The sequence below is a fragment of the Ascidiella aspersa genome, chromosome 8 (assembly GCF_963924565.1).
Source record: "Ascidiella aspersa chromosome 8, kaAscAspe10.2, whole genome shotgun sequence".
Lineage (NCBI taxonomy): Eukaryota > Metazoa > Chordata > Ascidiacea > Phlebobranchia > Ascidiidae > Ascidiella > Ascidiella aspersa.
In genome coordinates, this window is record NC_139454.1 from 6,531,244 (window position 1) to 6,552,193 (window position 20,950).

The window sequence follows — 20,950 nt, forward strand, 5'->3', positions numbered from 1 at the left end:
CTTCAACAACCTAATTCAAAAATTGTTCGCGCTTCGCGAGATTTTGATGCGTATTTCTGCAATAACTTTCTGCAGTACCAAAGCGTCAGGTGTAGTATAGAGCGCTTTAGTTCCAAATTGAAATTAGGCCAATTAACAATAAAATTTGTGCTAGATTTACCATTGGTTACAGGCAAAGTATTTCTACTTTTCAGCGGTATTATAACATTTTAAATAGCCTTTTCCGAAACATCCACAGAATACCGATAATAGAATTTTGGTCTTGCCGTTTTTGCAAAAGGAAATAGAATTTACAGACAGCTTTATTATTGCACTGCTGTTAACGACTAACCGTTTTGTAAATTTTTTTTGTAAATTTTGTAAGGGATTTTGGTTGCTCACCAATAACAGTTAACTCCATTGATTCCCTTTAGTCTCGCACTAGGTTCATGCTAAATATTATTTGACCTAAAATGTCAATCTCTGGCAACCCTGGCTCAAACCGTAACATTAGCTTGTTGTACATAGAACATTTTAGCCAAATTTTGATACAATTCGAGACTAGATTTTTTCCCTATTTGAATTTTGCCATTTTTAAAATGTGTTTTTTATTTACTCAGGTTTATTTATCATACACTATAATTGGGGGTCGCGCAAGATATCGAAAACTTAAAAAGGGTCGCGAGAACAAAAAGGTTGAGAACCACTGCTTTAAACAATTGAGTTTTTTAACATTTTTATTTCTGGAGTATCAAAGTTTTCGTTTAACGTAAGGTTTATACCGTCACCTGTTTATAATTCTGTTTGCTTGACACCCGGTTGTCTTAATTATCAAACTGCTGTAATTGTAAAAGACTCGTCCATATAAAACGATCATTTAATTACAAACATATCAAAAAGATCACCTGCGAATAGAAAAATAACGGAACAGAAAGGAGGAATACAAAAATATAATACGGCTTGTGGGAAAAAAAAAACTCAGAAAAAGGAGTAATCGTTTTTCAGTTTGTGGACTTGGTCTAGGTTTAAAAACCGTTGTCGGCAAACACGAGAAATAGAAACGCATTCTTCCAAACGTGTATACGATCAGGATACATTTTTCAAAGTAAAATTTTTCTTGTATGGAACAAGTCGACTATATTGAAATGTTGATGTGGCTACAAGAAGCTTTGTAATGCAATTGATGGCTAATATTTTTAAACACGACGCCGGCTTGCTTAATGGAAGTCGTTCACACCATTTTCTTAATTATATAGGCCTCACTGGTTTTGACTTGAGGTTCGCAAAATGATATATGCTACTTAATTTGTACGCTGGGATTGTAATTTTTTTTTTGAAAAATGTAACTTTTAAGAGCAGAAAATCAGTACACGAAGCAGCGATTCAAACAAAAGCCTCATAAACTTAGGGCTTTATCTACGACACGTATATGCTTCAGCATTGAAATAAAATATTGAAAACGCAAAATGGTGTGCCGAAACAGGATTTCACCTCATTCGATAAAAATCGGTAGCCTTGCCATAGCAATGACGCAATAGCATTTGCGTCCAATTTTCTACAAATCGTTTTGACGACGCCGACGTATTTTGAGGTGACCTCCGCAGCACCGGACTAAAGTCATAATAGAATCGACAACGATTCAATACGGCGCGATCTGAACCGTTGTGAAAACCGGTAGTCCGGCAAAAAAGAAGTAATCAAGTGCAAGATATGTTGAACCGAAAACAAAACGAAACGTTGTACAATGCATACGCGAAAAAGAAATTGAAACTAAAACAAACGTCACACCCCATATAGAAGGGATGTTTAAAAGAAAAATGCTTCGGTGTAATAAAAGCAAAAGTACAACTTAAATGTCATGATCATTTGGGCGATGCTTAGGCTTGTTTTTTTTAACCCATAATTCGCCTAAATTACTTTGTTATTACTTTAAAACAAGGGTGCTCACCCTTTTTACGCCATAGATCATTATGGAAGCTGATAAATGATTTACTTAAGCAAAAAGTAAACATTGATTTATCTGATTCAGAAAAAATAGAGAAAGGTGGAACAAACGAGAGAGCAAGAGAAAAGAAAACATAGAGAAAGAGATAAGTGAGAGTTAAAGAGAGAAGGAGAGAGCGAAAGAAAGAAAGGGAGAGAAAGCGAGAGCGCAAGAAATAGAAAAAAGAATCCACATTTACTTCCATGTGGGAATATTAAAAGCGCCAAACAACATCTGGAACGTATAACAGCAGTCCAAGAGACACAACTTTTACGATTGAAAGGCATAACTAAAATGCGCGTATAAAGAAAAAGGCACGCCGTGTGACAAGTATATGTGCTTAATACAGATATATTGGTGTATAAAATATCAGACGAGTTTGGATTGGAGGACGCAGTGGATTGAACTTTAATTTTGTCAAGGCACATTAATTTGGTTGTTTCGTAAAGCATCCCTAACTAAAATAACGCACTTTGTTGAGTCCATTCAGAGCGAATGTTTCCGCGATGGTACGTCTTGACAATTTCGCTCATTTTTCTCGGTAGAGCTAGTAAAGAGCAGAGACTCGTACAGTTCTCCATAAAACAGTAGCGTGTTTCCATGTAATTGCACTGGGACAACTCGGCTAACGGTCACAACTTCATTTTCCACTTTTTTGCTTCGTGATACTTCTTCAAAATGATAGTATTTTAACGAAACAAGAATATTTAAACGTTTTTATTTGTATTAGTGTCAAAACTCTGCTGTTCCGCGCAATTCCAGTGCCAAAACGGTATGCTGTTTGAAGGACTGTTTACGGTTTCGGATTTGAATTTCGCCTGTTAAAAGTGAGACGACAGACGGCAAAACAATTCGCCTAGTCCGGCCGCCAAACCAATTCAGATTTTCCTTAGTAAGCTGAGGCTGCAGCTTGATTCCAGTTCAAATGACTACATGGACGCGTTAGCTTGGCAGTGCTCGTTCTCAATGACGAAACATGTGAACTGCTGTTCCGCCTTCGGTTCTGTAAAATGGTACAAAACAAGGTTTGGATTTAGACACGTGGCAGCACGCGTATACTTTCATACCGATTTTGTGATAAGTTTCAAAAATGGTAAAATCGGATTCAAATTTGAATTGATGCCCAGCAACATTTATGCTTATTTTTAGGCTTGTTTTTCTGTAGAAGTCTCACTTAGTTAGATATAATTTGGCAAATAAACTTTTACTAGCGAGTTTCAAGAGCGCATTAACAATTTAAAAGTAGGTCGCTTAAGGGAAAAATAAACAATTATAAAAAAAATCGTTTTAAAAACACATTTCGGAAATTCATTTGTCTTTGTTTTGTATAGTTGTTCATAGAGACCTGCTTGACAGTAATGCGTTTCAAAAAAATTAGGGTTTAAAATGATTTTGTCGGCCGCTAAAAATAAACAACCAAAAAAATGTATTTAAAGCATAAAAACCATCAAAAAGGAGAATTTTAAGCTGATTTGGTCGGCCGCTAAAAACGAAACAATCTAAAAAAATGTATTTTAAAGAAAAAATCTTTAAAAATAAAAAAACGTTTTTTTACTTGGCGAGCCGGCCTCGGTCATTTGAGTTTCGACGCTCATCGTCCGTTGAAAGCCGTTTGTGTAGTGCGTTGACAGAATCGATGACGTAGTAGACGGATGACGTAAAGACCGGGTGGTGGGCAACTTTGGCATCGACCATTCGAGTCGGCGCTTGAAGAGCTTTGCGTCAAAATCCTTGCGATCGGACCACGGGATCACGTGATGAAGCTAAATTGAGTTTACCAATTTAAAAGGTGAAATACTCTAGAACAGCGGTTCCCAAACTGGGGTCCGTGCAGCTGTTTCAAAGGGTCCACAATGAGAATTAAATCAGTCTTTAAGTTTTTCTACATTAGTCTTTAGCGAATGTTTTTAAACATTTGTCTTTTCACCAATCTTAGTCTTTAGTTATGCTTTTTTATCCGACAATAAACCGTGTTTTATTGTCTCTCGTGACATCATATTCTTAACGCATCTATTATGCTCTACTATCTGCTATCAGCGAATCGTTCGCACTAGTTAGAAAGTTGTGACTGCACCAGTGTATTACAAGAAACATGACTCAACTGACCCTTGAGTTATTTTCACTCACCTTCATGACGCGACAAATCATCCGCTTGGTGTCGTCACCCTGCGAATGCTGCTGAATGAATTCTTTGGTTCCGGGAACAACCACGAATATTATCTTCGATTTCGATTCAATCATTGTCTGGAAACCCTTCGAAAAAAATATCGTATTAATTAGATTTAGATTTTAGACTCCTATATTTTCAGATTTGCGATTTATTTGTCACCCCATTGAAATACTTCTATTTTTAAGGATTAGGGGTTAAATATTCCGTTTTTAGTTTTTGTCATATATTTTGTTACTTATTGCGTTGTATCAAATATAACATTTAATTCTGTTTACATTGTTACTTTTTGAGTCGGATTAAATATAACATTTAGATCTGTTTAGAATTTAGATCAAAAGAGGCACAGGTTTAGGTTGTGGCACGGATGTTTCGGATACGCATGCTACATTTACAGTTAAAGTAGATTGTTGTCAACAACGTCGGCAAAAAAGCGTTATTGAACCTTTTGAAGTTGAAAGACGCTCCACTGGTCCTTGACGTATTCCGAGGTGAGCACTATGACCACACGGTGGCACTGTCGCATCGCGTTTACCGAACTTTCAATTTTCACTGAAAAAGTAACGTATTATTACTGTTATTTCCAAGCCTCCACGCGTAATCGATCTCAAAAGTAATTTTTAAACGGACATTTCTAAAATGGTTCGGGTTTTAGAGTCACGGGTCAAATCACCAACCGTCGCAGTGCATTTTAAGGGAATGATAATTAAATTTAGTAATACATTTTTAGGGCTTTGAGTCGGATTCGGGACCACGTGAGACTACCCGAGTCCGACATATGTTTGCGCAGTACCTCATTTTGACAAAATTCAAACCATGTATTGAGTGGATGAGTTACAAAGCACCCCCATATGGGTGGATTGCAGAATATCCACCTTGTTTTAGTTACGTAAATGGATGAAGTACAGGCTGTTGAGTCGAAGGATAGGACAAAATCGCACATTTGGCCGGAGTCGGAGTCGGGACTCGGACTTGGGTTATTTTTAACCGATTGTATATTTTTTTTCTTCATTACACTTTTTGCGGTAAACTATTTTTTTTTTTTTTTTGCGGTAAACTATTTTTTTTTGTTTGTTTTTTGCGGGAAACTATTTTTTTTTTGTCTTTTGCGGGAAACTATTTTTTTTTGTTTGTTTTTTGCGGGAAACTATTTTTTTGTTTTTGTTTGTTTTTTGCGGGAAACTATTTTTTTTTTCATAGAAACTGGCGATGTGTCGACATAAAACACCATCAGGATAGAACGGACTTACGTTCGCTTTCGTGTCCGTCACGGTACTGGTCGTAGACCCGGTAGCCGAGGCTTTCAAGGCGCTCCAGTGTGGCCGAGGTAGCGTCTTTGGTCTGCTGTTGGGCGAACTTGTCCATTTCAGTAGAGAAGTGGTAGGAGACGAAGGCGCCGTACTTCTTGTCGTCTGCCGAGGGTTTAGCGTTTAGTTGAGTGTTTTTTTGTTTTAACCCACTAAGAACCCAATTATTTCACAATACAAAATTTAAATGTTGATTCCGAATTGTGCATCATTTATTTATTCTTTTTTTGACGGTAAGTTGTTATTAGCATCATCTGTAGTCTTCTTAAACATTGCAAATAAATTAAATAATGTTTTTTTTTTGTTCTGAAAACTATCCTAATTGAATAACATGCTGATCAAATGGGCATCCACTAGCTGAGTTTTTAACGGACCTCGTCTGACGAAGTTACAGCCCCGACTCGTCACATTTAATCCCATAATGAAAATGTGGTTGGTTTAAATTGAAATGGTTTGCTCAATTTTTTTATGTGAAATCTTTATTAACTGGGATTAAGATAGATTTTATCGCCGTTTGCCTAGATGTAAGAAAATGCATTTGGAAGATTACTATAAACATGGAAAACTTTTCTAGGAGCCTTAAATACTACCGAATCAGTCGATCAAATATGGATTTCATGCAAGCAAGAATAGGCTAGAAATACAACTAGCCTGTAGCGCGGTTCGAACTCACGACCTCGGTCATAACGCGACCGCCGACCGTTGATCAACCAAATGAACTACGCAGTCTTAGAGAGGAACAAGCCGACAAATAACCGCAACACTATTGTTTGCTGCATACCGTTAGTACATCACGCTTTTAATAATAAAAATCTACAGTACCGCGTCAAGTCAATGAAAGTGCAATTTCTGCCAAACTGTAAATCAACCCTCGGCTTGCATATTAAACGATACGTTAATCCGCGTACAACACAAGGGACAAGACAAGGGTCATTAAAAATCTGCTGGTTAAACCAAAGGTGAAAAAGACACCCTATAGTCCAGGGATTTCCAACTTGGGGGCCATGTGTCTTTTTCAAGGGGGGTATAAAAAATTGAAAAACACAATTTTTTTTAATTAATCATCTCTAAGTCTATTACACTATAACATATAAAACATTTTTTAATGAAAATGATGTTTCTTAATTTTTTCCAAAGGTCGAAAAAATAGTGGGCCATTGATTTTTCAAAATTTTCAAGGGGGCCACGGTGTAAAAAAGGTTGGGAAACCCTGTTATAGTCCCTATACTTCTATGCCTGTTTATCGTTTTGCAGGGAATTCAACAAATAAACATAAATCGAGGAATGCAGCAGCAAAGCACACCGTTTATTCGCGTTGCATGGGAAGCGTAATTCGAAGGTGATGGCTTGATTGATCGATGCCTTATCCTCTGCTCCGCGCCAGCATAATTATCCGGCTCTTTCAAGATGGATAGAAGTGGCCATTGTTCCCTTAACCACGCCAGGTGTGCGCTTAGACGGTTTTTTTTTAAAAGCATTACCGGTGGGAAATGAGATCAGAATTGCGTCGCATTAGGCGAGGCGTCAGAGATTAAAAATAACCGCTGGAAGCCGGTAAATATATTTTTCAAAAGGAAGATAGTTAGGCGAAAACGATTTAAACTGAGTTGATAATTTGATGGCTTGACGCGTTTGTACAAACCGCAAACGGTTAGAGGCCTAATCGACTTGTTTACCACTCAGAGGACAGCTTGCTAGAATGTTCATTATAACCGGTTCGAAGCGACACCTATTTTTGTCTAGAATAGATCAATAACCACTATAGTACAGTACAAACTAGGCATTCTGATAGCAGCGGGTTGGAGGCAATACCCGATGCCAAGTGGTAGTTTTAGTACTCGTACGATACTCGGGTAGTATCGGTGCCGATACTAAATTAATATAGGAATTTTTCCTGAATGCTTTGCGATTCAAAACAGCGATTCTATCAGGTCAGACACTTTTAAAAGATCTTAAAAGATAGATATATCATATATTTCGCCAGCAAAGGCATCGTTAGTATCTCTTATTCAAACGGAATCTATGCTACTGCGTTGGTTTGAGGCTAAAATTACATTGACACACATACGCTCGCTTAAGCAGAACAACTCTTTCTCTGCCCCGTGTATATCTGTTTGCATTGTTTTCGATTTATGCTTGGGTTTCAAGGAATATCAATCCGAATAATCAATGTCGCACTTAAGCCCACTGCTTTGTAGTCAAGCGCGGCTTACCAGTGTTGTAATGACTTGTCATTGACTTGACTGAAGTGCACTTAAGTCACTGTTTTTAAATGACTTGACTCGACTTAAGTATTTCGGACAAATGACTAGACTTGGACTTGGGCTTAAATTAAGTGTTTTTAATTTAAATGTATCTCAAGTTTTGCACATTAAACATTTTTATTGCTGTATACTGCATTTGTGTTATATTTTTAGTTAATTTGTTGCTTATAATCGAACAAGTAAATCAATTTTAATATTTTAACAGTTTACTTTTCTGTCTATGACATGACTTAAAATTGACTCGATCTCAGAATGACTTGACTGGGACTTGACTAGGGCAACCGATGACTTGGACTGGGAGTTGACTTGTTAATTTTGCAAAACACTTGACTTGGACTTAAGTTATTTTTCAAATGACTTAACTGGGAGTCATTTCAAAATGACTTGCTTACAAACCGCGGCTTACCCAGTTCGTAGTTGGCGAACTTGCGCTTGTAGAAGACCAGCAGGTAGAAGCGCTTCCACCAGAGAAACACGAACAGCACCAGACCGAAGGCGAGCACCACCAGACACACGAGCGCCACCATACGACTGCTCCTGAGAGGGGGGAGGGGGTTGAGCGTCAGGGCGAAGGTGGCGTTGACCACCACCCCCCTGATGCGCACCGACAGCATGTAGCTGCCCAGGTCCGACTTCTGGACGTCGCTGCAAAGCAATCGGGACATGGTTAGGTTTTCTTCAGGGTATAAGAAAAATGATTTTTTATTTTTAGATTATCAGGCAAGCTCGTGTGGCTTTGACTTTGTGAGATCTGGGTTTGCATTTATGCGATTGTGCACTTTCTGCGTTTGTGTGAGTTTGTGAGTTTGTGAGTTTGTGAGTTTGTGAGTATGTGAGTATGTGAGTATGCGAGTTTGTGAGTATGTGAGTTTGTGAGTTTGTGAGTTTGTAAGTTTGTGAGTTTGTGAGTTTGTGAGTTTGTGAGTTTGTGAGTTTGTGAGTATGTGGGTTTGTGAATATGTAAGTTTGTGAATTTGTGAATTTGTGAATTTGTGAGTATGTGAGTATGTGAGTATGTGAGTATGTGAAAATGTGAGTATGTGAGTATGTGAGTATGTGAGTATGTGAGTATCTGAGTATGTGAGTATGTGAGTATGTGAGTATGTGAGTATGTGAGCAGTGAGTTTGTGAATTTGTGAGTTTGTGAATTTGTGAGTTTGTGAGTTTGTAAATTTGTGAATTTGTAAATTTGTGAATTTGTATGTTTGTGATTTGTGAATTTGTTAATTTGTGCGTTTGTGCGGTTGTGCGGTTGTGCAGTTGTGCGGTTGTGCGTTTCTGCGTTTGTCTGTGTCCAATTGTACGTAGTGTGAGTCAGTTAGTGTTTGGTGGTTACTGTGTGACTGTTTGCCTGTGTCTTATACTTATACTTATGTTTCATGATACGTTTGTCTCTGTGTGCGCGTAGGTCTGTCTAACTGTGTTGTTTTCTGTGGGTAAATGTGGGGGACCTTGTGAGAATGCCTAAAACTGAAAGGAATCCTGAGAATTTAGAAATAGAAAATAAATTATATCACACAAAGCACTATAATATACCAAAGTTTCGCGGGAGATAAACACAATATAACAAAAGCAAACTCACTCGATCCAGAGCCTCATGGTTGTGTCCAGCATCTGCTCGTCTCTGATGCGTTCCTCTTCAGTTAGCACGTGGAGGTAGCAAGGCACCACTGTTTTGCTGTCGACACAGAAAGGCAACTTCCTTAAATATATCGGCTAAAAAAGGTTTTCGTGCCAATTAGGGTGTCCGATAGTAAATTATTATGTCGGATGTACGATTTCAAGTGGAAGTATCGGAACTTTTGTTCGATACTATATGTAGGTATCGGTGCGGATCCGATAGCAATTTGATTTGTGCATTTCAGTCATCGTTTGCGATCTCATAGAGCGTTTTTTTTCCTTGTTAGTTTTGAAATAATACAATAATTGAGTACTCGCTTCGAAAGAATGCAACAATAAAGTATTCGTTTTTTTAAGAATACAATAATAATAAAAGTAACTTAGAGAAATGTTTTGACCCGGCAAAAAATGACGTTTGTATGTATGTATTTGATCAGTTTTGCTTATTTCATGGCAATGACGTCATATGGTATCGAATCGGCGATACCTTGCCTAACATTCAGGTGGTTAACGGTATACAAATAAAATACGAAGTATGGAACACTCTAATAGTCCAACTAAAACAAAGCACCTTATCAACAAAAAATCCCCTCTTAATCGAAGAGTGCATCAGTATATTATGAGCTTATCAGGGTTCCGACAGTTATGATCTAACTTTATTGATGCGCTGCTTAAAGCCAAACAGGTACACGTGTATAACAAATGAGGATGCGGGGCTTCGTTAAGACGTGTGGCCACCATTTTGTTTGCATATCTCCGCCCAGGTATAGATAGTTTGTCATCGCACAACCGCTGAGCGTGGTAACGTGCAACAGGGCCGCTTACATTTCGCCAGCCACGAAACTACATTTGGCGAATCTAAAAAAAAGTTCTCCAAGGGTGCACATCGTTTACGATTGGCTTTAAATTGCACCGACAACTTTGCTATAATATTCCAACTGTTTAAAAAAAAACCTCATAAGATTCACTCATAAAGGTAGTGAAGTTATGCTAAAAGCAATTTTCAATTGACTGCGTATTTCCTAGTTGCAGTGTAGCATTAAAAATATGTGCAATGAAAACTCCCAGCATGGGAAATTTACAACAAAACCATACCGACAACTTGCTGTAAAACAAATAGAAAAAAGCGTCCAAAAGGGTGCGATTCTATACTTACAAGTTGCACCGTGTTCTTGGGTCGGATCCGTTGTTGGTGCGAGAAGGCACTTCGTTACGGCACACCTGGCTCCCGCTCCCGTGGGACAGCTGAAAATAAACGATGCAATTGCTTAGAAAGCAAATCATCTCTAAACATACGCAGGCAGCAAATCATGTAAACCAACTTGGGCTGTAAACATTGCACGATTTTATGCGAAACGTACCGAAAACGCTGTAGTGGCAATATTGGAACATGGCAACTTTAATATATTTATCTACGTGATGTTGTATGAGGTTTCAAAGTTTTCCAGTCACACCCTTTATTTTTTATTAACTTTCGGGCTCATATTGTTTAAGATCGGATACCAAGCAATGATATGTGAACGCCTAAAAAAATGCTTAAACATGAAATGCTAGATAAAATCGACATTTCGCAATTTACAGACGTTTCAGCAATAACTCATGCCATCATCAGTGTAAAAATCAAGTGATTTACACTGAATGAAAAATCACTTGATTTCTACACCGATAATGGCGTGAATTATTGCTGAAACGTCTGTAAATTGCGAAATGTCGATTTTATCGAATATTATGGCTTTGATATTTTTAATGAAATACTAGCATTCAAGAAAAAAAAAAAAAAACCTATCAATTTCCAGTGCACTATCGGTCCAGATGCAGTCATTATTCGTACAGCACCCTTAAGAATTCGTACACCACTGCAAACCTGTTATCTAGTGGGGTGTTGAGGTAAGACTCACCTTGTACCACTTGCTGGTCACGGAGTTGTCGCTCTCGTGGCCCTGGCCGGTCTCAAGCGAGCATTCGAACATCGTTTTTGTACCGAGATCAACGTGATGCAAGGACTTGGTGCATATCAGTCGCGGGGTGCCCGTCGATTTTTTAGCTGCAAAAGCCAAGATGAAAATAAGCGAGATGAATCTATAGTTATTATATGGACGGCAGCGTTTCTTTCGCTGGGTTATACTTAGACTTAAAATGGAATTATAGCCAGCTAGATTTCTATAACGTGTTTAAAACTTTACCCAATTGACGAAAACTAGAAAATGAAAAAATAAATAAAATATCTGAAATACAATTCAAATTAATAACACCAATATTTACAATTTGGATAAAATCGAGAGTGATTGGCATTAGAATAAAAATGACAAACATTTAAATGACAGAATCACCAACACTCGTTATTCATATATCAAATTAGAATTACAATTTTTCAAATTAGTCCTAATTCGTCGAATTGAGCTTTGTAATTCAAATTTTTAGGAACACAATTCCGGTACTAAACTAGTATTAACATTAAGCTTAAGAGCATAAAAGCTGTTTAGCCAAAACTTGTTAACTTAACATAACAGGCTCCTTTACAGTTTTTCGAGCCTTAAGATTTATTCTAAAAAATATCCAAATATCAGAGTCTTAATGCAGCTGATGACAGTTTGACAATTACTTGAAGGTCAGTTAGATTCCCCCCAAAACATCGTTTCTGAAAACCATGTGCCGATCAAAAAGAGCACGTCAAATGAAAAAGTCGATCAGAATTTCCAAGAAGTCCCATTAGCATGTAAATACGCTATGTCGCCCAGTGTCTTATGTTGCGATGTGCATTGTTGTATTTTTAAATGCCCAAACGCCCGTACATATAAGTAATCAAATTTTGCATACCGCGCACTGCTAATGGGCCTGCCGAACTGATGTTATCAATACGGAAGTCGGGTATTTGGCAGAATATCTGACAAAATACTCACGCCTGACGCAAATCTTGAAGTGGATTGGCTTGGATTTCTGTCCCTTGTAGACACGATTGCAAGTGTATATGCCGGGATGGTCGTACGTCACACCGTTGAAGTTTAACTGCAAATGCAAAAAAATGACTCGAAAAAACGCAACATATGGCAAGCAATTTGTTTTATGTGCTAAAATTTGAAAAAATAGCTCAATTTTATAAAAAAATACTTGAAAAGAACGCTTTTAACCCAAGTCATTTGTCCGAAAGACTTAAGTCAAGTCAAGACATTTTTCCCAAATGACTTATGTCAAGTCAAGTCGTTTAAAAACAGTGACTTAAGTGCACTTAAGTCAAGTCATTGACTTAAGTCATTCCAACACTGGCAGTTTCTGCTTATTTATTGTCGGACTGTAGTAGCAGCCAGAACAGAACAATACCTACTCTTAGTGATACTTAACGGGTAACGCTGCAAAACATTGCGTGTCTATCTAATTGGGGAGAAATTATAGCAAAAAAACACATTAGAAATAAAATAACCCCGGTTAGCATTTTTAACCCTTTAACTTCTATATCCTCGCTATTAAGATTTCGTCATTTGTTACTAATAACTCGCTACTCGTTTATCGGTATTCGGTAGTAGTCGCCACCTACCAATCCCTCTTTGTCGACGACGAGGCCCGATATGTTTCTGACGTCACTGCAATTTCGTTGCCAAGTGACGTTGAAGTCGTGATGGTCCTTGTCGACTCGCTTGGGCACGTCCGTGTCTAAAAAAATTCGAAAAACTCGTTCGAAGAAAAATTTGCCTTGTCGCGGCGTGTACGAAAAACAACTGTTGCTTATTCTGAGGAAGATATGTATCGTCGACACGATAACAAACATTAAGGTTTTATTCTATGATAAACCATGGCACTGTACTTTGCGCTACGTAACCTCACTAAGAAATAAAATGTTAGAACTACATTTGTCACTATCAATATTTGCTTATAGAAGAAAATTCTAATGTAGCATTGTAACAGGCTCAATCAGGCAAACTTTAAGGTTTATTCTTTTAAGGTTTTATTCTTTAATGAACAGAGGCGCTATACTTTGCACTACGCCACCCCACTAAGAAACAAACCTACTTAGAACCATAAATTCGTCGCTTAGTATTTGCGTTTTAAAAGTATTGTAAAAGGCTCAGTCAGGCACCATCTTTATAAAAAACTAGCGCGTGTGAATTACGCAGAGCACTATAGGTATGTTTACAAGCACATAGGGTACAATAGGTTAAATACTGAGTGCCAAAATGAAGGGAAATATACACAAAAATAATTTATAAGCGATTAAACGTGTTGGGCTCGTTGTTATACACGACCTTATACAAGATGTTGAAGAAATAAGTTATTTTCAGTATAAAAAAATTGATCCGTGTCTAAAAAAATTCGAAAAACTCGTTCGAAGAAAAATTTGCCTTGTCGCGGCGTGTACGAAAAACAACTGTTGCTTATTCTGAGGAAGATATGTATCGTCGACACGATAACAAACATTAAGGTTTTATTCTATGATAAACCATGGCACTGTACTTTGCACTACGTAACCTCACTAAGAAACAGAATGTTAGAACTACATTTGTCACTATCAATATTTGCTTATAGAAGAAAATTCTAATGTAGCATTGTAACAGGCTCAATCAGGCAAACATTAAGGTTTTATTCTTTAATGAACAGAGGCGCTATACTTTACACTACGCCACCCCACTAAGAAACAAACCTACTTAGAACCATAAATTCGTCGCTTAGTATTTTGTTTTAAAAGTATTGTAAAACGCTCAGTCAGGCACCATCTTTATAAAAAAACTAGCGCGTGTGAATTACGCAGAGCACTATAGGTATGTTTACAAACACATAGGGTACAATAGGTTAAATACTGAGTGCCAAAATGAAGGGAAATATACACAAAAATAATTTATAAGCGATTAAACGTGTTGGGCTCGTTGTAATACGCGACCTTATACAAGATGTTGAAGAAATAAGTTATTTTCAGTATAAAAAAATTGAAAGCTTTGCTAAAGTATTCTGCACCTGGTTTAGGTTAAGTACAACGCTGTGTTCTTCGTAAATTATCGTAATTAATCGTAAATGTCACAAAGCCAATCCTGATAAGGACAGGAGTAGGCTATTTCAGCAGGATGACTGGCTTGTGTATCAGAGCCATGGAAAAAAACATACTATAGCAGTTATAAATTAGCGTTGCCTAATTCGGATAAACACAGCATTGCACTTAACCTAAACAAGGTGCAGAATACTCTCTAGCAAAGCGTGCAATTTTTCAAAAATAGTGTCTGACCTGAATTGCTAGCTTTGCTAGAGTATTATGAACCTTGTTTATGTTAATTGTTAAGTACAACCCCGTGTCCACCGAATTAGGCAACGCTTATCGCTTTCAAACTGCTATAGTATGTATTTATTCCATGACTTCGATACAGGAATTAAGGTCGACATTTGTCTTGCATGTGTCAAGGTGATTTCCATCATCTCATATTCAGTGCTACCTAAACAAGGTGGGTCAAACTCCTACTGTTTTAACATAAAAAGAACACGCAACTAACCTGAGCACTCTAGTTCTAGCACAGCCTCAACGTTGGTTTGTCTGGTCGACTGACCGGAGGTGGACATAAGCTGGTGATCGCAGGCCGGTTCCGCGCTTTCGCTGACCACCAGCTGGACAATTTGACGCGAGTGGCATCTCGAAAGGTCGGCCGCCTGCAACGCAAGAATAGTCGTTTACGTTGCGCGTTAAAAAGCAACTTAAACACGCAAAGCGAAAGTATTGGTGAAAAAGAGAGAAACGCTAAAAAAAAATTAGAGAAACGCTAAATTCGCTTGCGTCGATTTCTTTTTTGTATTTCGTTTGTCGCAATACCAGTGTTGTTACGACTTAAGTCATTGACTTGCTTAGGTGCACTTAAGCCAATGTTTTAGGATGACTTGATTTGACTTAAGTCTTTTAGACAAATGACTTGACTTTGACTTACGTTATTTTAATAAATACTTTGGGATTAGATTAGGTGTTTTCCATTAAAAAGGTTTGCTGTATATTACCTTAGTGTTATTTTTTAGTTTAATTGTTTTTAATAGTTCACCGTTTAGCTTTTATGTCAATGATATTTTGCTTGTTTTTTTGAAAGTTCGAATCCTCTAATCTCTTTTTCTCGCCCGAGGTAGAGACTCATCACATAAGGCGTTTGCCGAGATAACTTTGGAAACACAATTGCAAGGCATCCTAACAAAAAACAACTCTTCCTGGATCACTTACATGCACCTCAACGTGGTAGGTGGTGGAGTGGTTCGACTTGACGTCGGGAAGGAAGTGTTCCTGCAATTCTATATCGTCCAGCGTTCCGTTCCAGCGGAACACAACCTCGTCTCTCTCCGCGTCGCGCACAATGCACTGGGGTGAAGGAAACGGTGAGTGAGATCGGTTTTGTACAAAACATTACTGTTTTACTTAAACCTTTTTTGTCAAACGTTTGTATATAACGTCAATACGGTATTCATCAAGGGGTGTCCAACATGAGGCACGCGACCTAATAAAAAATGGCACGCTAGCATAGGCGTAGCCAGGGGGCCTGAGGGGCCATGCCCCCCCTCCCCCCAAATTTATAAATATTTTACTTTTAATCATTTGTTTTGTAGCAATTATGAGCAGTACCACAAAGTCGATCACAGGCATGCCACACCTTCAATTGTCATGCATTGTTACGTCACAAACGATGTAGTTAATATAACGTTTGCTATATATAGGAGTTCTACTACTTCGTTCAGTTTTTGCTCTTTAAGTGGTTTTTGTGTATTACGAAAAAAAAACGGTTTGCTCGCATTCTTATTTGTGTTCGTTACGGCAATTAATACAATGACAAAAGCTAAACAAAATACTTTCCCCCCCAAAAAAAAAATTTTCAGCTGGCTACGCCACTGCACGCAAGCCCCTCAGAAATACAGCCAATTGTCAAAAAAGCCAAAATTGTTATACAGCCAATTGTCATTGTTTATTCACAATACAAAATCATCCCAGCAATTACGACAACAAACAATTACTTCTGATATTATAACATTATACAGTTTTTATTTTTTTGGTATAAAAGCGCTTTTAATATTAGAAAAAAAACATATAGTTGTTAAACTTTGGCACGGTAAGATAAAAATTGGCACGTCGGCATGTTTGAGTTGGACACCCCTGATTTACAACGTTGTTGCACTCTGTTGTTTTGCAAGCACAAACAATAAGAAAGCAAAATATGCTCTTTATGCATCCAGGTCTTTCGCTTTCTTCCATCGGACTTTGTCCGCAAAATTTCCGACTCGGCAAGGGGTTGCAGCGGCGAACAGTGTTGTAATGAATAAGTCGAAGTGCACACGAGCCACTTTTTTTAGGAGAATTGTCTCGACTTGATTCAAACAAAATTGCTTGATGTGAAATAGGTCATTTGGGCACACGACTTTATTTAAATGGTTTACGCAAATGATTTGGCTCAAGTGCGCTTAAATTTTCGTTATAAACTCAATTGACTTGAGACTCTACTTGAGTTATTTGGACAAGTGGCCCAATTTGTATCTTAGTGTATTGAGTGAATAGCTTTACTAAAGTCACAGTTTTCAGATGACGTTTTTGCGTTGACCTGACTTAAACCAGTTTTACATTAAGGTTTTAATCTTGTTGACACTTAAAAATTTAAATAAACATTGATTGAAACACCCTGAGATTAACTTTTTATAACCCGAAGTGTCGCGCTCTGTGTTTAAAATGAGGCAAACGAAATTTGTCGCTGGCTAAAATAGGTTTTGTTAAACTATAACAAGAATATTAAGTGGCGAGTCAACATTATTAAATTTTAGTAAAGTTTGGAAACTACTTTTCCTATTGACTAGTTTCAAAAAATCGTTTCACTAAAAAGTTCAATCTCATTAGTTTAGTTTCATTTGATTACAGCAAAGGTTAACAGGAATAATTCATTGGTCTACAATCTAGATGCCAACAAGGGCAGTGGCCGACCGCAGTTTTTTAGAACCAAAATTCACAAAATTGCCCCACTCGGCTTACCACGACATAGAGCTCATCTGGATAGTAGTCTTCGTTGCTGTAATCGTCCTCACCATCTTCTTCCAGTATGAGGTCGGTAAAGCCACCGCAGGTTAGGCGATGCGGCCAGTCGGCGAAAGCCCGCTGAGTTATATTGGTCACTTGCTCACAGTACGTCCAGTTGCCTTGGCCTGCGTTTGGTTGTTTGGCGTTGCTGGTTATTTTGGTCGTTTCGTGCATTTTTGGTAATAAAACTAGCGCTGCGGAGCCGCATGAGGACCCGGTACTCGGCATGTAACTACTAAACCAAAAATATTTTTTGGAAAAAAATGACGTAAATATCTCCATCTTCCAAGGTTGTACATAAAAACATAAATATTTATACAATTCGTTTTCCAAATTGACTTACGTCAAAGTCAAGAAATCAGTACAAAAGTATAAATACAAGTCAAGCCATTTTATTTAAAACACTTACATCAAGTGTATAGTCATTTAAAGCACGGCTGTCGATTCAGAGTCGGACTCGGGACTCGACGGAGTCGGTTTGTTTTGCTGGTGTCCGATTCGGGAGTCGGGTAAATCTATTTAGGACTAATCGAGTCCCGATTCCGACGTGCGCATGCGCAGTAGCAAATTTCCAAACTGATAAGGCGCAAACTGTAAATTGTTTTTGGTAAAACCGTTGGTGGATGATTTATTTTACACCCCTAAGTGTATTGCTGAATATCCACCTCATTTTAGTTGCGCAAATGGAGACTATAGAGTCGGATCTGGACTTAGCACTAGAACAGCGGTTCTTAACCAGTGGGCCATGGCTCACTGGTGGGCCATAAGAACATTTGAGGTGGGCCACAGACCAATTTAAAAAAGCTCAGATTTAGTTTCATTTTTTCATTTATGTCACTATATTTAATTTTACAGGAATAATGGCTTTGGGAGGAATAAAAGGGAATGTAAATTTACTGTTCAGCCGCAAGTATCTCACTAATGCACGGTTGAATAAAAAATCTGTTTTGAAATTATCTTCTGCTGTGTTTTGTTGTAAACCAATTCTACAGTTTTTTCGTTCATAAAACTATTGGGACACATAATTTTTTTCTAACGTAAATGGGCCACGAAAGAAAAAAGGTTGAGAACCACTGCACTAGACGAAATCGCACTCGGTACTTGGGACTTGGGAGTCATACTTGGGTTAGTTTGAACCGACTCCGCGGCCCCCGGTTTAAACATCACAAAACGAGTGTCTTTTGAACGCGGATCGGGCTACAGTTAGTTTTCAGTGAGCGGCGTAAAATTCACTAGATTTTTAAAACTTACGCGACGGTTTTAGATTCTTAGTGAAATATTGCGAATTTGCGAAGTCCGATATTACCGGATTGAAGCCGATACTCTACAGAAGATCATAGGATGGAATCGCCTCCAATTAACTTCGACAACCCTGTTCTACTTGAAAGCATGTTTAATCTCACAGCATACTGTTGTTCGAATAGTGATTATAGTAAATGTAAAACCTTATCATTTGAAAATAAATCCTACATTTTTAAGACTAAACCTCATTTAAAAAATTGAAGAAGTAAAGCTCTTACCTTTGTTGATGACTTCACTCAGACCAACTCCAAATTGACAAACGCCGAACAGCAGCGATATCAACTGGACTGGAAACATGTCGCAGAGTGCAGAGCGATTTAATTTACAATCACATAAACACCTTAATTAGACGGCTAAAGCCTGGTAAAACACAAAACATTTATTTGAAAACGGACAGACAAAGCGAGATTACAGAAAATGCTTAACGAACTCTAAAACTTAAAACTTATTATATTCTCTTTAAAATAGAAATAAACTGCTGTGTCTGACCCGGAGCGTCGATGGTGTAAAATCTGTCCCAGTCTTACTAATTTTCCTAATGTTTTTCCATTGTTAAAAATTAGTTAAACACCCAAACAAAAACCGAATTAAGACAAGAAACTTTGAACTTGACTAAAACACGACGCCGAACAATTTCTTACAGGCGTTGTCGTTTTCCAAAAAACGTCGTTATACGTCCGATGAACAACGCAACATAACCTAAGTGTAGGGCGAGATAGGGCGATAACGGGCCTGAGTCACTTTGCGTGCAATTTTATCGCAATTTTCGCTCGATTTCGTACCCTCCGGGTATTAGTGAGCTTTTCAAAATGCCGCCGTTCACACTTGCGTTTTAGGCCGTATCCCTAGGACGATCTAGATTCTAGAAAGTGGTATGGGGACGCAAAAGTGGGATGCAATTTAAGCACACTCTGCTCGTTGGAGTACATTATATCTTTAAAGTCAATTGCTGCTAACGTGGTAGAAACTCTGGCTGCTTATAATGCACGTTTGGCAAATTCTGTGCTGCCAATTTTGAACAGACGCTTGAACGAAAGAAAATTGCACAACACTTTTTTTACATATTTAGTCTAAATTACTGAAAAATCGTTTGCGCGTTGGCACAGTAGGTTAGCGACTCCACATCATATAGCATTAACTGACTCCAATAGACATCTAAATTGTACAGCCCTTTTATATTCAAACCTGATAAAATATTTGACGAATTTGTCACTGTGATATTTAGAGCGTATCGCTTTATACCCGAAATTCACTAAACAAGGTAAAAATCAGTAATAACCTTGCCTAAATATATTCGGTCCGCCATAAAGAACGACAAGATTAAACAATATAAATAAACAAAAAACAATTACGCCACTTTGCATAGCATTACCCTACCACTACAAATTACAAAAGACAAAGGGTACATGATGGCAGAAGTTTAAGTCTTGATCAGTCTTTTTAATCACACAACAAGCCATATATTACGGTAAACGCTCGTCGGAAAAAGAAGAAAAAACAACGTGTAGAATGGCTCCGATCGTGAGCGATTCGGACCCACGAAGTCTGGACACGAAATTTTAGTCGTGAAAAGCGGATTTCGATTTATTCAGAACTTAACCAGTTCCCGGGGCACCAACACGGGGACACGTCGGGCTATTGCGGACTCAGCAAAAACAAGATCGTAGCGTCTAGTGGTGCTGGAGCTCTACGCATGTTCATATTTCTGGTTTAAACCCTTGACGCCAATAGTGACTTTTAAACAAAGCGGTAAGCGAATTGCCGATTTGAACGAAAGGCTGTTGCGGTTGCCGGCAAATGGTTTGGGAAACGGAAGTGCCCTAGGTTCAGAAATACAACGCTATTTCAAAAAAAAAAAAAAATTAAAAACCACAACTGCTATACGTTTATGCCACCTAGAATCCAGAAAATATGTTTAATGCAATGAGACACCTTAATGAAAAAATTTAACTCAAACTTATCTAGGCATAATAATCGCATTAAAAGTTATTTCTTGATAATTTCACGACATTTATGAGTTATGACATAAATACACGCAACCAAACCAAATATCTTTGATATTGCCTTAAACAAAACTGAAATTTTAAAACCTGAAATTCACATATCTTCAAAACAGAAAACCTGGGAAAGCGTACTTTGTCCAAATAGCGCTACGACTTTTAACATAGTGCTTGATTCCATCATTTACTATTTAAGCTGCCAGAAAACGACGTCGACGCCTTTAGCATGCAAAAAAATGTCAATCCTTTCCCTATACATTTTGAACTATTCTCTTTTAGCAAGTCGTCCAAAACATTAGTGTTTCTCAACATTGTTTCA

The 20,950-nt window shown here is 37.9% G+C and overlaps 1 protein-coding gene across 1 annotated transcript; it reads right to left on the reverse strand.

Moving 5' to 3' along the window:
• Nucleotides 1-848: 848 nt before the first annotated feature.
• LOC146135552 (X-linked interleukin-1 receptor accessory protein-like 2) lies at nucleotides 849-18,991 on the reverse strand. Its single transcript, XM_083395344.1, has 15 exons — nucleotides 18,850-18,991; nucleotides 17,285-17,454; nucleotides 15,500-15,634; nucleotides 14,793-14,946; nucleotides 12,854-12,969; nucleotides 12,222-12,327; nucleotides 11,220-11,365; nucleotides 10,478-10,566; nucleotides 9,284-9,379; nucleotides 8,108-8,346; nucleotides 5,381-5,542; nucleotides 4,576-4,682; nucleotides 4,091-4,216; nucleotides 3,519-3,726; nucleotides 849-2,966 (listed from the first exon to the last, which is right to left on the reverse strand). The coding sequence occupies exons 1-15, from the start codon at nucleotides 18,926-18,928 to the stop codon at nucleotides 2,893-2,895; spliced, it is 2,007 nt and encodes a 668-aa protein (XP_083251470.1). The 5' UTR covers nucleotides 18,929-18,991; the 3' UTR covers nucleotides 849-2,892.
• Between the last annotated feature and the right edge of the window lie 1,959 nt (nucleotides 18,992-20,950).

Coding starts and splice junctions, on each gene's coding strand:
- LOC146135552 (XM_083395344.1), bottom strand. CDS start 18,928: ATGTTTCCAGTCCAGTTGATATCGCTGCTGTTCGGCGTTTGTCAATTT. Junction 12,328..12,853: donor TCGTCGACAAAGAGGGATTG/GTAGGTGGCGAC, acceptor TTGCATTTGCAG/TTAAACTTCAACGGTGTGAC. Junction 11,366..12,221: donor CTTCAAGATTTGCGTCAGGC/GTGAGTATTTTG, acceptor TGGCTTTTGCAG/CTAAAAAATCGACGGGCACC.